This window comes from Passer domesticus, chromosome Z (genome assembly GCF_036417665.1).
Source record: "Passer domesticus isolate bPasDom1 chromosome Z, bPasDom1.hap1, whole genome shotgun sequence".
In the NCBI taxonomy this organism is placed as follows: domain Eukaryota; kingdom Metazoa; phylum Chordata; class Aves; order Passeriformes; family Passeridae; genus Passer; species Passer domesticus.
In genome coordinates this window covers 10,433,554-10,450,220 of record NC_087512.1, presented here as the reverse complement: position 1 = coordinate 10,450,220, position 16,667 = coordinate 10,433,554, and the positions used below count along the sequence as shown (strand labels likewise).

At 43.8% G+C, this 16,667-nt stretch overlaps 1 protein-coding gene across 3 annotated transcripts in view; it reads left to right on the top strand.

Moving 5' to 3' along the window:
• PDZD2 (PDZ domain containing 2) overlaps positions 1-16,667 on the top strand; it is a 203,143-nt gene that overhangs the window by 50,701 nt on the left and 135,775 nt on the right. For all 3 annotated transcript variants that reach the window (XM_064405468.1, XM_064405467.1, XM_064405469.1), the window contains exon 2: positions 13,731-14,550. In XM_064405468.1, the coding sequence (XP_064261538.1) occupies positions 14,072-14,550 (479 nt within the window). In that variant the 5' untranslated portion in view covers positions 13,731-14,071. The remainder of the gene's footprint in view (positions 1-13,730; positions 14,551-16,667) is intronic.

The window sequence follows — 16,667 nt, the reverse complement described above, 5'->3', positions numbered from 1 at the left end:
AAAAGAACTACCATGACAGCAACTTTTGTGTGTGAGACATTTGCCCCTGACTTTGTGCAGATTTAGTGAGATGGTATGTGGTGAAAATGTGTAGAAAATGAGTGTCCTGAACGATAACATGGTGGTGATAGCGTTCCTGAAGACTGAAGTAGATGCAGACTCTGCATGTCTGGGCTGCAGTATCTGGACTGATGAACTTTGTATGCAGACTTCCAGGAAGGAAAGCATCTCCTGAATTTCCTCTGAGAGCACAGGCTCTGATGGCTGGAGGTAGGTCCTATACTCATGGCAGCAAATACTTCACAATTACCAAGGCTAGGTAGAATCCCCCTTACATTCTAAAAAGCTTGCTCTATCTCTAGGTGCACTCTCCCCTCATTTTTCTTGACAGATCATTTTCATTTAGGCAAAAAACTCTGTTTGAAAGGCACTAGACCAAAGATTGCAGTGATTACCACATCTAGTTATTTCTGGAACCAGAGTACCATCCTGGGCTTGCTTTTAAGCCAAAAAATTCAGCTGCCTCCAAAAGCATGATCACACGTTGCCCAAGAAAGGTCAGAAGAGGCTTGGGAGGCTTCCAGATCCATGTTCCAAGAGATATGGGTGCAGAAAGACATTGCTGCTGTGGTCAGTACTGGGGCAGGTCCTGTGTGATATCTTAATCAATGACCTGGACACCCTCAGCCAGTTTGCAGATGGCACCAAGCTGGGTGTGAGTGCTGACCTGCTGGAGGCAGGGGGCTCTGCAGAGGGATCTGCACAGGCTGGATCCATGGGCCAGGGCCAGTTGTGTGAGGTTCAGCCAGGCCAAGTGCTGGGTCCTGCCCTTGGGTCACAACAACCCCAGGCAGTGCCCCAGGCTGGGACAGCATGGCTGGAACGCTGCTGAGTGGGAAAGGAGCTGGGGCTGCTGCTCAACAGTGGCTGAACATGAGCCAAGAAGGCCAAGGACATCCTGAATGTATCAGCAATGGTGTGGCCAGCAGGACCAGGGCAGGGACTGCCCCTCTGTGCTGGGCACTGGTGAGGACACACCTCAAATCCTGCTCAGTTTTGAGTCCCTCAGTGGAGGAGAGACACGGAAGTGCTGAAGCTGGACACAATGATCTTGGAGGTCTTTTCCAACCTAAATGATTCTATGAAAGAAATGGGTGCTGTGGTCGGCATCAGCAGCATCTGTTCTCTGAGAAGTGATAGCTCTTGCTTCCAGCGAGTTTCTGCCAGCAGAGTGAACCTTCAATTTGGGAAAGTCTGGTATGCATGCTTTGGGAGGCTGCTGTAGGGAGTTCAGCTAGGGGTTAGGAGGCAGCAATGACTGTGTTATGGTTCAGGGATCTGTGTCCTTCAGAGTTCACAGATGAACCTTTTTTTGCCTCAAGAACCTCTGCACTGATCTGAGAGCAGGAATGGAAACTAAATTAAAACTGCAGAGACTGAGCCTCCACCTGTAGAAATCCTGCTGTTGGCTGTGGTTGAAGCCATGCCCTGGTTTTGGAGATGCATTCCCTAGAGGAGATGGTGAACAGTCAGCTTCACTTGTGCTCTTGTCTGTCAGGGCTATATGGAGGAAACCTGAGCTCTGCTCATGTCTCAAAGTGCTTCACACACCTGAACCAACCCTTCATGGAGAAGGAGTGAAGTGTATGCAGTGTTGAAGGGAAATGCAGGTAATTGCCTCCAGGTAGATATTGGTGGTAGAGATGTAAACTGTTACCTGAAAGTCCTTTGGTTTTTCACCTACCGGCTGAGTGGGAAGTGAGAGAACATTGGTGATGATGAGTAAGTGAGCAGCATTACAGGATCTGCCTGTCATTGTCTAGAATGAGTTTTGGGAGGAAACTTCTGAAGTGGTCTCTAGAAAGAAAATTCAAGGTGCACCTCTTTGAGAAAAGTGGAAAAAACTGTTTATTTAACAAGGAAGGTACTCACAAACATGAAAAAATGACCAGTATTAAGCAGTGGAGCCTCTCGCTGTTCTGAAGAGAGGGCAGATTCAGAGGCAGCCGTGTGGTGGCTGCAGCTCGGCTCACTCAGTCTCTGTCCCGTCCCTGCGGCGCTGGAATGCAGCGTCCCGGCCCTGATGGGCCCCAGGGGTGAGCTCCCAGTGCCACTCTGGGTGCTCAGTCCACAGCAGGGCTGATCAGAAGAAGAAAAGCCACAGTCTGGGGAATTCTCTGCCTAAGCCAGCTGAAAACTGACTAAAAGCAAAGGAGAGCTCTGTCCCACTGTCTGTCTGTGCTGCAGACAATGCAGTCCGTGAGCAGGAGTGCAGGAGAGCAAGTGCAGTTTCTGCAGACAAACTGCACACTTCTCTCACCTTTGCTCTTGCAACCTGTCTGAGAGATGCAGAACTTATTTCTGGGCTAAACAGGTGAATGGGGATACAATTCAGCATCATGAAGTCACCCCAGGACACTGCCAAAGCCAAGATGGAGAGGATCTTCTCTGAAAGTCCCTTCCTAAGCTCTACTTGGCACACTTGCTTGGGAGCACTCACAGCAGGCTGTTAATTATTTCCAGTGCTCAGGTCATCAGATTAGAGATGATTAATGGATTTTGGGAATAGCGATGTGGAAATATGTCTCGTTATATCTGGTAATAATAATAATAATTTTGTTTGCCTTAATTCAGACTTATGGGAAAATAGAAAACAATTTATTTATTTATTTATTTATTTATTTATTAAATTTTTAGCCTTTCCAGTAACACAGTGAAATCCCATCAGTCCACCTTCCAAGTGTATTCATTTGGCAGTGTTGTAAGCTGTTTGTTTTCTTGGTGCTTATCAACATTTAATTTAAACAGTTTGTTGGGGACATTTGTTTGTTTACTATAGAATCACAGTATTGGAGCATGAGATGTTTGTGGTTTGTTTGTAATACTAGATGCATGACTCCTGCAGACAATACAGTCCAAATTTAACATGTTATTTACATTTTCTTGTTTTATGAATAATTATTGTAGAGATCTTTCCCACAGGAAGATCTTAAGAAGAGTGGAAGCATTTAAAAATAATTACAGATCTACTTTTGTGCCTATTTTAATATAAGTGTTGTTTTCAGAAAGAACTGTAGTGCACAGTATATTTCTATATAGTGTTCAAAACATTACATGGAAGGCCAGTCCCTCAGGAAGCCTTGCAATTGAGACATTTGAGGTTTTGGTTATAAAGGTATAGGTAAATAGGGGCTTGTTTCAAAGTCATACAGGAGTAGGTGACATTAGCAAGGGCCTTTAAAAACTGTGACTTATTTAGGTGTCTAAATGTAAATTTGAAGTCTTGCTCTGTTACTTCCATACTTATGCCTGTAGTTATGACTAATATGTGTGTGTGTGTCTGTGTCTTTGTGTCTGTGTGTGATAGAGCTGTGCTATTTTCAAACTTGGAAAAGGCATGTTTCTTGGAATCTGCATACTTAAAATTAGATTTCCTCTGTGGTTACACAATTGTAGAGTAAATCCAGAAAAGCATCACTGACTAATTATGTTACTGCAGATTTTGACTTCTATAAATTATGTCAGAAATGAATTCTGAGTACTCTGAAAATTCATAATAATGCTTCCCAGCATCAGCTCTGAACTCTTCAGCAAGTGGAAGAGATCCAAAAAATGATTAGGCATGTTGATGTACAGAGGAGGCTGAATAATTGCAGAACTGGATGGGTACCATTCTTCAAGAAACTCTTTAAATACAGTTCTTTCATCATTGAACAAGCTTGCAATAACTTGGTTCCTTAAACATGCTTTTTCTTCTGCTATCAAACTGAATAGGCTTTAAGGGCTTAGAGGTAGATAAGTAGTTTTAATGATCTGACAGCTAAAGGAGTTTGCTTTGATATAGTCTGGGACACTAGATCATGTGAGAATTAGGTGATTTTTAGTCTTGTCTGAAGTAAGTTGTTTCATTCTGGTTTAAATGAATGCAAAAAGGCAAGCCTGCCTTACTTCAATACTCAAAATTATGTTGAGAATAAGAATATTGGAAAGATTTAGAAAATCACTTAGAAATTGTGAAGCCTCTTCATTTTCCCACCTGACCTGGGCTTGGAGAAGAGGCTGCTGGAGATAGTTTGTGTATAAAGAGGGTGAGGACGAAAGAGAATAATTTGATCATACTAAAGGGCTTCTGTATCAGTATCAGAAAGAGTTTTAGATTTGATCCTCTCGTTAATAATGGATGCTCAGGCGGATGCTTCCTCCTCTGCTGTCTCTTTTTAATTCATCTGAATGGTGGTGGAAAATGCAGCCCAGTGGTTTGAGCCCAGCTGTCTCCCCAGTTTAAAAGCCCACTGTGTCTGTCTCTGAATCAAATCTTGCAACACAGCAGTTTTGGTATGTTGAAAAGTACACTTGGGAGGTTTCCTTACCAAATCAGGCAGGTCAAACAACCTAGTTATTTAATACACAAAAGACCAAAAACTGTGAACCTGTATCATCGCAGCCCTGGCTCAGCAATTTATTGCCATCTACAACTCAATTGGCTTTGGCTTTCCCTGCTTTCAGAGCAGGGTTGCCTGCATGACTGCTCACCATCCCAAAATACATTGTATTGACAGTCCCCAGAGGACACCAGCCTCTTGAACATAGGCAAGACTGCAAGGACATGCAGTGAGGGAAGGGCTTCTGCTGCCTGACCTGGAGGAGGAACTGAAGCTTTTACTCAACACCAGGGCTCAGAGCTTCACTGTTAACTGCTGACATACAGCAGATACGTTCTTCAGCTTTCACCTATTCATGTTATTTGTAGTAATGTCATTAAAATCCCACCATGTTCCTGGTCCAGTGGGAAATAATTTCTGGGATATCATGATCCCAAATTTCTGGTATAATTTCACTTGATATGTTTTGGAAATGTGTGTCTTTTTATGAGCTTGCTTATGTTGTATGGACATAAAGAGGAAGGAGGAAGTGGATGGCTTCAGAGCTCTAGAAGGAATAAGCAGCTTCTGCCAAGAGGCTCTGGTTAGTTTTGTGAGAACAGAGGCAGCTCCTCCTAGCAGTGCTGCTGACAAGGACATACTCTATGGCCTTTGAGGTAGTGCTGGTGGTGGAAGCTGCTGTGGACTTCACACTGACCCTGGACTGAGAGTGATCCAGTCCTGCAGTGCACTCAGATTATCTGGAGGAAGGGTAGAAGGAATGAGGAGAACCTTGCTCTCTTCCCATCCTCTGGTGGGACATGGTGCTCCACATGATGCCTAGTAGAGGGGGCACATATGGTCCTTATGACATTTTCCAGTGGCACTGTGCCTACAGGAAAGCTTTAGGTGAGGCTGTATGGCATGCCTGCTTTCTTGTAGCTCCATTCCCTCTTTATAAAAATGGTCACAATCTCATTTCCTTAAGGAAAGATTTTACTAATTGCCAGTGTTTTGGGTACTGTGAGAACACCTGGAAATAAATAACTCCTGTAGAAAGCTAAATGGTGGTGAGGTTTTCAAAACAAGTCCAAGTATATAGTTAGGCTTTTACCTAACTGTTGTGCCCCCCCTTTAGAGTGTAAGGTTTCCTACAAGAATTTTACATTTCCATGCTTGGCTGTTTCAGTGTTTCAGTGTCCTCTTGGTGAACTGTTCTTTGTTCTCAGGGCTTGCTTGGGCTGATACTGTAAATGTCCTGGCAATTACTAGGTTTGATTTAGTAAGTCTAGATGTTAGGTCTTTTGATCTTTAATATAGTGGACATAAATACTTGAAAATCAAAGCAGTTAAGAAAGCATTGCAGGGAACCTGTCTGCAAGATTTGGTATAGTTTCACCACTGCCTTTACTTAGCTATGCTATATTAATTTTTTTCTGTGCCCAGTTTGCCTGGTTAACTGGTTTAAAGCAGGTTTCATCTGATCATATTCAGATACCTCTGTTTTACTTGGCCACACATTTTTTAGGCAATGGAGCAGAAAGTGCACTTGAAAGATGTCATGCATGTAGTCTGAAAATAAAGACTTATTTCATAATAAAAAAATAAAGGCCAGATCACTATTTTCTCCTTAGAGGGCCTGTTCCTCTCCTTTGGCCAGAAATGGAGCCCATGGCAACAATCTCAAATGAGGATTCAGCTGATGTTAAAGAACAAAAATCCCAGTGTTTATATTCCTGTATTCCTGTTGGTTACTTGTGTGGAGGTCAAACCTGAGGCTGTGGTTTGACTGTGCAGAAAATCCAGCTTTAGGGCTCCTACAGCTGTACTAAAAGCATTGAGGCCATGAAATAGAAAATGCTGACTGCTATAAAAGTTGCTGTCAATTCAAATTTGTTGAAAATGTCTCAAAGCCTCCCAGCGTAAGATTTAAATTTTTATTGCCAGGTCAAATATCAGAAGTCTTCCTATGGCTGGCATAAAGCTGACCTGTAAATGTGCACTCTGGCTAATTCAGCAGAAACATAACCAAGTACCTGGATCTGATTTGTACCACTGGGTAATCCAGAATAAAACATATTTGCTGCTGTCCAGAAGGATTTCAGACCTTGGAGCATCACAGCAAAACATCTTTAAACAACAGTGTGTCTTTTAGTGAAAAACCTTGATTCAGTTTAGAGGTGTTTTTTTCCCCATTGTTGCTTTTTTGTTGTAGTTGTTGTTTGGTGTGGTTTTTTTGTTGTTGTTGTTGTTGCTGTTTGGTTTTTTGTTTTTTTTTTTTTTTTTTGTTATTAGTTTCTAACTAATAAGTAGAAGCTACACTTGAATAGAAATTAGTACATGAATGTCTTTTGCTGGTAGTGGATTTATTTCTCTGGTGCTGAAATGCCCTGATGACTTTAGGAAAACAAGTACAATGCCTTCATCTATATATATAAAAAGATTTACGGTATATGTCAAACATAACCTTTAAAGCAATTATAAAGTCATCTCACTCAGGGGATGAAAACAGTTTTTGGAATAACTGTATGTATGTTTTTCTGGAAGTTTAGGCCAGGCTGGAAATGCCAAAGGGGTTATCCTGGAGGACTGGGTCTTGGCCATTTGCACAAATCACCTTTTAAAAATCAGTAATGGGACATTTTAATGACCCTCTACATTTCTGTTTCCCCCCTATGAGACAGTGATTATTGGAGCTCTTTACATCATTCCTTTGAGGACAACATAGGAAGAAAAAGCTCAATTTTTCAGAAAAGAAAGAAGGTTATTTTTTATGCAGTGACTATCCACATATGCTTTTTGACAGTTCCAGCCTGAACTTACTTAAACAAAATATTCTTATTTTTCCGTAAGCAGTCATTTAAGACAGCTTTTGTGCTGCTTTAAGAAAGCCTCAAAGAAGGAGCCTCTCTTCACCTACATAACGTATGTTTAATTTGGTATTTTGAACTAAAAGGCTGGAGATGAAGGAAGAAAGTGTACTACTTCCTGAGCCATAACTAAAAACTTTCACCAAGGAATGGAGAAGGAGATTTTATTTATGTGGGTGGTATTTCAGCCTTTGAGAGCACATTTTATGCGGACGTGCTGGGTGGAACAAGGGCAGATAAAAGCTGATTTTTCTGGCTGTAAATACTCCAGGGATGAAGGTGAGAAGAGCTGATAAGCACTAAGAAGAGCAGAGGGCTGTAGAAGCTGCATGTCTGTGGGTATAAACTGATTATGAATACATTTAAGCCAGAATACAGACCACTTCCAGCTGTGCAAAGTGTTGGGGAAGCTCTCCAGCAAAGTATCAGAGATGTAACTGTTCTTTACTTCTATTTGAAATTCAATGAGTTTTATTGATTAGAGCATGAAAAAGTTCCTGTGATAGCTGGGCTCTGGATTTGATGATGCCAAGGAGGATCTTTTTGCTGGTGGCACGAGGAAGGGGATCAGGCAGCTCTGCTCACCAGATGCTGGTGGCATGCCTTTGGGAAGAGACATGCATCCAGGCTGCAGCCATGCAAAGTGGCTGGTTGTTTTGTGGTTGGATGGAAAGGCATGGGACTTGGCTGATGGCACTGCTGAGTGAGAGGGGACCATGCTTCTATCAAGGTTTTTGCAGTATCTTTTTGATCCTCTGAGAGCATCTGGCCCAAAAGCTTCTCTTCTTACAAAGAAGAGTGCCTGTCTTGTGCTGTGGGTTTGCTCTGGGTTCAGTCCACAGGCTGTCACAGCAGTGGAGTGTAAGCCTGAGCCCTAAAACCAGTACTCAGGATGGTAAAAGTCTTTTTAAGATTAAATCCCCTGAAAGGCTGATCCCTAGGTCCTCCTAAAACTGAGTGGTCATGCTGTCTTTGCACCATCATGATCCTTCTATTTCAACAGGATTAATATTGTTTCCATATCGCACTCAGTATATTAATTGACATTTCCCACCCCAGTACTTTCCCCGCTGAGATGTTCTGTGCTTGCAAACATCCTATCTGTAAAATCTTAGATCACTTTATCCTTGAAACCGCTAATGAAAAATCTCAACAGACCATGCTACTGAGATGTAGGTAAGATGGGAGATTTAATTACCAGAGAGTGTGAATCAGTAGCCTCAGAGGGACTCAGAGCAACCAGGACAAAATCTCTTTGGTGGAAAGTTGTCACCAGAAAGAGGGACTCCTTTTCTCAAGACAGGGGACATTGGACCCAGGGGGCTGCCCATTCCCAGTTCTGGCTTGTTTTACTCCAGAGAAGTCTAGGCAATTCCAGTGTGGGCATAAAATTATAGTATTTTGTATATAGGTCTGTACTTGTTGCAAGGCAGGTGGGGTGGTCTGGCAGATCTGTCACCTACAGCAAATAAGCAAGGTGGTGGTGACTCCATGAAATTTTCTCACATGGGTCTTGAGTCTCTTTTGTGGAAGTCAAGAGTAAAAATAAATTCCTTCTTAGTGTTGAGGTTTCCATTTTTATCAGGCAGGTCTATTTTTTCCCTTGATGAACAACTTACCACCTTTCTATTTCTTGCTTCTGTTGGCAATGGACACCTGAGCCACTCTTCTCACCAGCACAGAGGCATTCAGCTCAGTGCTGTGCTGTCTGTGACATCTGGAAGGAGTATTTCCTATTTATGCTTGTCTGGAGTAATTTTTCCAAAGCCAGAAGGTTTTGTTTGAGAATATAAAATCCCTTGAAAGTACTGTATAATTATCTACATGATTAATTTAAGTGTCTGCCATGACTCTGCAGTGAGCTCAGGGGCGTAGACAGGCAACCCGCAGCGTATCGATGCCCGCAGCTTTTCCTGTGGGGAGAAGGAATGGGGTTTTGAAGGCTGCCTGCCTCCGGCGGCGTGGAGGGGCCGTCATCCTCTGTCTCTGGAGGGATGTGTGTGCATGGAGGGGGAGAGCCCTCCAGCAATGCTGCTAAATGAATGATGGATGAGTTTTGCGTGGAATGCAGATGCCTTTGAACACTCCAGACGGCTAACTGCAGGATTGAAGCTGAAGTCAACATCAGTGCCCTTTGCCAATGCAGAGGAGATTTGGAGACTTGAGCTACAACTCTGAGCTGCTTTCAAGGAGCCCGAAGATCTCCAGGGACACTGGCAGTGCTTTTGATCTGGGGATAGCCGGCAAAAGACAGTCCATAACATGCCTACCCAATGTTAAAACTGATAAACAGCTGAGAACAAAACTTCTTAAATTATTAGGCAAAAGGGGTCTCAAAGAATGATCTGGTCCAATCATCTCTAGAGCTTGAATGGTTTTGAACTCTGTATAGTCAGTGAGAGCTTTACCAAAGTTTGCTGTTAAAGCAAAGGGTGTCATTGTCACAAGGGCATAATTGTCCTAACTTGCAGGTTGTTATCCATTAAATTACCTCTTACTGTACTCTCACTAGGACAGAAAATGATGTTGAAGGAAGTGAAAGTAAGAGGGATTGAAATGGAGAGACCTAATGTCTCCTACAACCCAAGAGATACTGGCTCTAATCATTGTTCATGGCAGATCTCTGACCTTCTACAGAGACTGTGAGTGTTGGAGACTCTGGCACCTGAGATGGTGCTCCCCAGGGTCTTGATATTCTTCATCCTTCTGAATGTTACCTAACCACTACCCTAAATCTACCTGGACATGATTCACATACATTATTCCATCATGGACAAGAAGAACAGACTGCTTTTCTCCTCATGGTCACTGTGGGGCATTGTAAAATACATGAGGACCTTTAACTTGTGCTCTCACACCCTACCTGCAATACTTTTCCCTTTTTAGTAGGCCCTAATTTTTTTTAGTATTTCCTGATAATTCACACTTTCAAGACTGTCAAGTCATGTCAGAACTCTGTTCCAACGGGGCTGTTTTGCTGCTGTGACCTTCCCAGCCCTGTGTGAGGCTACAGAAATACTTCATGTGCCTTGTTACCTTTGTCCCCACTGACACATCCTGGGACAATAGCCCTTTTTTTTTTTCTCTAACAGCAGGAGATTGACGGAAATTATTCCCTATGAACTCTGGAAGATGTTCAAAGCCAAGCTGGGTGAGGCTCTGGTGTGGTGGAAGGTGTCCCTACCTATGGCAGGGGGGTTTGCGACCTCATTCCTTCCTAACCCAATCTATTCTGTGATTCTCTGAAAATGCTGCACCTCTTGCCAAAGATTTACCACATAGCCAATCCATTCAAAGTGAGACATTCCTTTTGTAGTCCTCTGCATTTGTCCTTGATGAACTTTACCCTAATTTTTAGAGTATGTTTTTCTGATTTTTGCCAAGATATTTTAGATGCTAATCCTGTCCTCCAGTGTGTGTGCAGACACACCCAGCTTCGTGTAATCTGCAGATTTAATATGTTTACTCGCTTTCATTGTCCAGGTCACTAATGAATGTGCTGAGCCGAACTAGACTATATAGATCCAGCAGAGTTCCACTTTCAGTGTCCTTCTGTTTCACAGAATGTCATTAATAACTACTCCCTGGGTATGGATTTATAGTAGTCTCATTTAATCCTATTTCCCTAGTATATTTATGAGAAAGTTGTTTGACATGGTGACAAAAGCTATAATAAAGCCCAGATAAATTATATTCAACAACTTCTCCATTATGAAAAGAAATTAATTTGATTTCACATGATTTTATTCTTTCCTTTCCTCTGTCTGCTGCTGCTTATATTTTTGTTCTCTTCCACATACATGCAAACTATTTCTCTGTTTGGTTTAGGGTTTTTAGGATGATTGATGCTAGATTGACTGATGTCACATTTTTCTGCTGCTTCTCTTTCTACCCTTGAAGACAGCCACTGCATTTGCTGTTGTCCTCAATTCTGGCCCCTTACCTCTTTGAGTTCTCGCAAGTGACCAACCATCTGAGATGGTTTTAGCTGGTTTTGTAGAAAATTTAAATGGTGGTTTTTCCCACTCTGCTGGACTGGAAATACCTGAATTGAACTAATCTCTTACAATGGAACAGGCAGAGAAGAGCATAGTATGCCTCTGTACTGATACTGTGTCACACAGTGGACTAATCCCCCGTGCATAGCTGGTAATTTTAACAAGGACTAAAGCAAAACTCAAACCAGTGTTGCCTTTTTTGGTGTCATTTTTCAATAACTTTCTCTCTGAGCAACATTTTTAAGGATTGCATTCTTGGTATTAATATGCATATAAAGGGTAACTTTTTTTTATCTTCTGCAAGTCTTATTTCATTTTTATACCCTGATGTTTCTATTATTTTTGCCTGTGTGTTCACACTATTTTTTTAAACTTGTGCTCAGTAACCTTTTAGTGTTCTTTCTTCTTGTCTTTGAGGAAAATAAAAAGCTCGTGATGCTGCCAAGTCTTCTGATCCTTCTTCATTGAGATGCTATTGTGCTTGTGCCTTTTAAGCACAAAATATTGTTTCTTCGAGAAACTACAGTTCACCTTGATTTCTTTTTCCTTTAAACTCTTTTCCATGAATTCTCTCCTAGCAGGTTTTTTTTTTTTTTTAATGTACTGAAGCCAGGAATTTCTGTTTTGCTGTTCCAAATCCCTTGATTACAGGCATTCTTACATGAATCTCTTTCCACTTTCTTACCACCAACACATCTCTCTTTGGAGGCACTTTCCTGCTGATTCCTTGACCCCATCCATTATGTGAGAATGTTGCTCTGAAGGCACCAGGACTTTCTATCTCCTACTATTTTCCTTAACTAGTAGATATCTCATGCTTCTACCTTCCCATCACCATTGAGTCAGCTGTTATCAGGTTCTTGGTTTAGAGTTTGTTGTGCCCTCCACTGTGTTTGTTTTGTGCTTTCTGCCTTTATTATTAACCAGGTAATTTAGCAGTTCTTACTCCTCCTGCGTTCTGGACCTCAGAGCAAATATACACATCATCCTCAGTATGCCAAGAGATTCTGCCTCTGCTTTTTCTTTGTTGGTCCACATACCAGCTATGCATTTTTACATCAATATTCCAGATCAAGGTCTTACTACAGTAAGATCCAATTATGTCAATTAAATAATTGCTTTTGTCTTAAATATGAGATCTTAAATAAGGCTGTGTTAAAAAACCCCACATATTCACCAGTGTTGCATTAGGTATCTAAAATGTTCAGAGGATTTAACCTTATCTCCTGATCAGTCTGTGTCTGTATTATCACCTCTTGTCCTAGACATGTGCCTGAGCAGTTTTTGTCTTTATTCTTCCCTTTTTCTTCCTGTTTTTCCTGCCCTGAGCCATACTCAGAAGTCCCTCTCACTAAGTAGGGGGCCAGTTCCTCCTTTCCCAAGATGATGTCTATTCCCTTTGAGCCATTGGTGTAACATCAGCCTCTTGGTGAAGATGCTGGTGTCCTCCTGTACAAGCATCACGTGCCCCTGAGCTGTTGTTGTCCCTGCCTGAGCTTTATTGGGGTATTCCTGTCCATTTAGGTATTGCCCTACAGCCAAGGAGGTGGCAGAACTTTGGGCACAGCTTCTGGGCAGCTGCATTTTACAAGAGCCTTCCTCTACACTCATTCTTTTGGGGTTATAAGCTTTTCCTACAGCTTTTCTACCTAACACAAGCCTTTCGTACACATCTGTAAGAGCAGAAAACCTGCAGGCTGCAAGCTTGAAGCTGCTGCTTTCTTTGGTTTTCCTGGTGCACAGCTCACTGAGCAGCAACAACTGTTAGAAAATAAAGCCCTGAAAGAATCTGGTCAACCAGACTTCATTTGTGTTAGGTTTTTTCCTTTTTTCATAGATACTAATGATCCTGCCAAAAAAACCCCCTGTTTTGCCCTGTTGCCTTCTAACCCCCAGTTCCCACTGACTCCTGGCTGTCTGTATGCGCCCCTCTCCAAACTGCTGGAAATGGGGGAATTCACAGGCCCTACTGTTTTCCCAGGAAACGGGATAGTCACTTCTCTTAGATGCCTTACCCAAAGGTGGCTGTGAGCCTCTGCTGCCATGAAGGGAGAAGGGAACCCCCCAGCATCCTCACCGTTAGTGTTTGCTGCTGCCCATCCCTTGTGCAGCTTGGTGGGGAGCCAAGTCCGGCAAGCGACTGGTTTCAGGCTATTCCAGCCCAAAACCACTGTCAGGGACGGCAGGGCTGTCGGCTGCAGTCGCTGCTGAGGCCGGTGCCCTCCAGTGGCCCTTGGAGCGCGTTTGGCCGGAGTGTCTCCTCCGCTCCGGGCAGAGCCCCGGAGCTGCGGCAGGAGCATCCCCTGGGCTCTGCAAGCCGCATTTCACCGCCAAGGTCAGGAGCTAATGGTGACCTTTTATTCCCTTGCTGAGGAGAGCAGCTGGTGCCCTCAAGTGGTAAATCGCAGGAGGAGAGCGGCCAGGCCGTGCGAGCCGGCCTCGGGCCGCCGTGCCGGGGCCGCGGTCCGGGCACTGCTAACCACGCTGTTTTGCCCTTGCAGGACGAGACGCCGAGGTGATCCTGCTGGCAAGGACCCTTTGTTCCCGACGGAGCGGGGACACCGGCGGCAGACAGAGCTGGGCAGCCACAGACACTTGCAAACTTGACCCACCAGCCTGTTCGGAGGGCCGGTGTAGCGCCTGGACACCAAACATCCTTCACTGACTGTGCTGTTGGTCAGCTGGAAGCCCGCCAGAAATCTCCGTGAGACTAGATGGAGCTTGCTTCGGAGCTGCAGCCCCACTCCAGCATGTCCCCAGGGGCGCTGGGGGGCCTTGGCGGACGACAAGGGAGCCGAGCGGGGCCGGGGCTGAGGCCGTGAGGGGATGCCCGGGTACAGCGATGCCCATCACACAGGACAACGCGGGGATTTTCCTGCCCCTCCTGTGCCAGTGGCTGCAGAACAGCCGGCGGGAGGGGGCCGAGGGAGCCGAGCAGCAGCTCTGCCGCTCGGCGGTCCAGAAGCTGAGCGAGTACATCCAGCTCAACTTCTCCGTGGACGAGAGCAACCTGCAGCCAGGGAGCTGTGGGACTTTGGATACGGAGATCTGCACCATGTACCTGGCCCAAGAGATGCAGAAAAATGAAGTCCTGGGCTTGAGCTTTGGGAATATCCCTGCTCTGGGGGACTATGGGGAGAAGCGTCGGGGAGGAAAGAAGAGGAAGGCACATAAGGGGCCTGTGCTCGACGTCGGGTGCATCTGGGTGACAGACTTGAAGAAGAACAGCCCGGCTGGGAAGTGCGGGAGAGTGCGCCTGAAAGACGAGATCCTTTCTCTGAACGGGCAGCTGATGGTCGGTGTGGATGTCACCGGAGCAAGGTAAGGGGGGCAGAGCCACCTGCAGCAGCTGCCTCTGGTGCCACACGCTGCAAGACACAGTTTATACTGATGGAAGTCCAGGAGAAGAGGTTTGGGCCTTTGCTTTCCAGCCCTTGAGAGAGCCCAGGGTTCATTCTTAAGGTCTTGTCCAAAATAAATAACAAAAGCAAATTGATAATTAGCCTACGTATGCTACTCACACTTCCGCTGGAAAATTTTCAGGGGTCACTGGGTCAAAAAATTACACATCATAATCAACCAGAGGGGCTGCACTAAAGTAGGACTCTCCCTTGATTTGTATAAAGCTATTTTCTTAAGCAAAAATGAACACAGATGCAGCAGCACTGGAAGGTATTTTTACAGGTGCTCATATTTGTTATTGAATTATCTCAGTTGAGGGAAGGATTTTTGACAGCTGAATGTTGTATGAGATTTTCTCAAAGCAAGACATTTTTGTGTTTTCCAGTTTGGAACAACTTCATTTTAATAAATTCCCTTTGTTTTTAATGCATTTTCTCTCTTCTGATGTCTCCTGACCCAGAAAACTTGAAATCTTTAAGAGTTCAAATCAAAAATTAGGATTCTTGCAATAATACAGATTATTCTTGTGGTTTTTTTGGTTAGGTTTTTTTTTAGTTTTTTTTTTTTTTTTGTTTTTGTTTTTGTTTTTGTTTTTTTTTAATTCAGCTATTCTATGCTGTGAAATCAGTTATTGTCCCAGTTTTGTTCTTTGTGGGCTGATAGACTTTCTCACATTACCCTTTGCAAAGGCAAAACCCTTTCACTGCTGTAGATGAGGATATAAATGTTCTTTCATCCCTGAGGTTACAATGTACCTGAGGGCTTGAAATACTCCCCCTCTTGCCAAAAGGGAATTTATTTTGGAGATGGACACTTTTGGAAACCAGTTCCTAGTGAAGTGACACAAACAGGCAGGATCACCTCACTTGAATGTGGCAGGAGTTTGGGCTGACCATCACTCCCAATTCTGACATGTGGCGAATAAAAGTAGTGACTCCTTAATCTGTGGGTGCTGGGCAGCTCAACCTTCTATGGTTTTACAGGTGTGAAGACAGCCCTCTGTAATTCCTAGCCTGTGATTCAAAAAGTCTATACATGTGACAGTATCAGTCAGTAGCACCTCCGAATTTGAGAGTGTTTATGGCAAAAGGCAGTTAGTTTGCTCTTTCCCCTTTGTCAGATGTCACTGTTTCTAAATACAAGGCAATTGCTTGCAGTGGGCAGCAATAATGTTATCTTATTAATAATGCAAAATGACAGATAATAGCCAATGAAGTTGAAAATATTTGCATATCTGTCCTTTTTGGCCTGTCTCTGAAGGCTTAATTTAGGGCTTTTTCCCTTTGGGAAGCTCTGTTATTAAACCAGCAAGCTGTGACTAACCAAGTGCTCCATTTTCCTTACTTTTTTTGGCCATTACAAAGGCAGAGTTTTGGTAGTGTGGAGCCACTGTTGTTTTTAAAATCCTATTTTAGAATATTGAACATCCAATTTAGGCCAAAATTTAGGACACTTCATAGTCAAAACCATTTTCAGCATCCGAAGCATCTCGCCTAACTTGACTGCTATTTGACAAGGGTGATGGTGATGGATGACAGCTTGGGACCTTGAGGATGCTCCCAGTTTGGAGAGCTGGCCTTTTCCTATCAGGGAGCTGGCTCCAACCCCACATTGTGTGCATCTGAAGTGCTTGAGGGTGCTTTGAGGGTCTTTCAGTAGCCTTCTCCACTGGGGTGCTCAGAAGGGACATTATTCTGTCTAGCTTTACAGTAGGCTGAAAGGCAACATCAACTTGCCTTCTGGAAAGACTGCTTCCAAGAAGAAGCTTTCCTAGGGAATTCCATATTGCTGCTGTGGTGGGAGTAGCAGAGCCCTTTTCCCCTTGGTTTTTCAAGTTGTTGTTGGGGCGGGACAGCACACTAAATAGTAGTTCTGACTCAGTTTCTGACTGCCTCATTATTCCCTGGCTGAGTGAGAAACACTTCCAGGTTGATACAAGGGGCTGTGGGTGCTCTGATTTGTGGTGTGATTTACTTAGTGGAGCCTGCACATGGTCAGTGAAAGTAAAACACTGCCTGAGCTCCTGCAGCACCAGG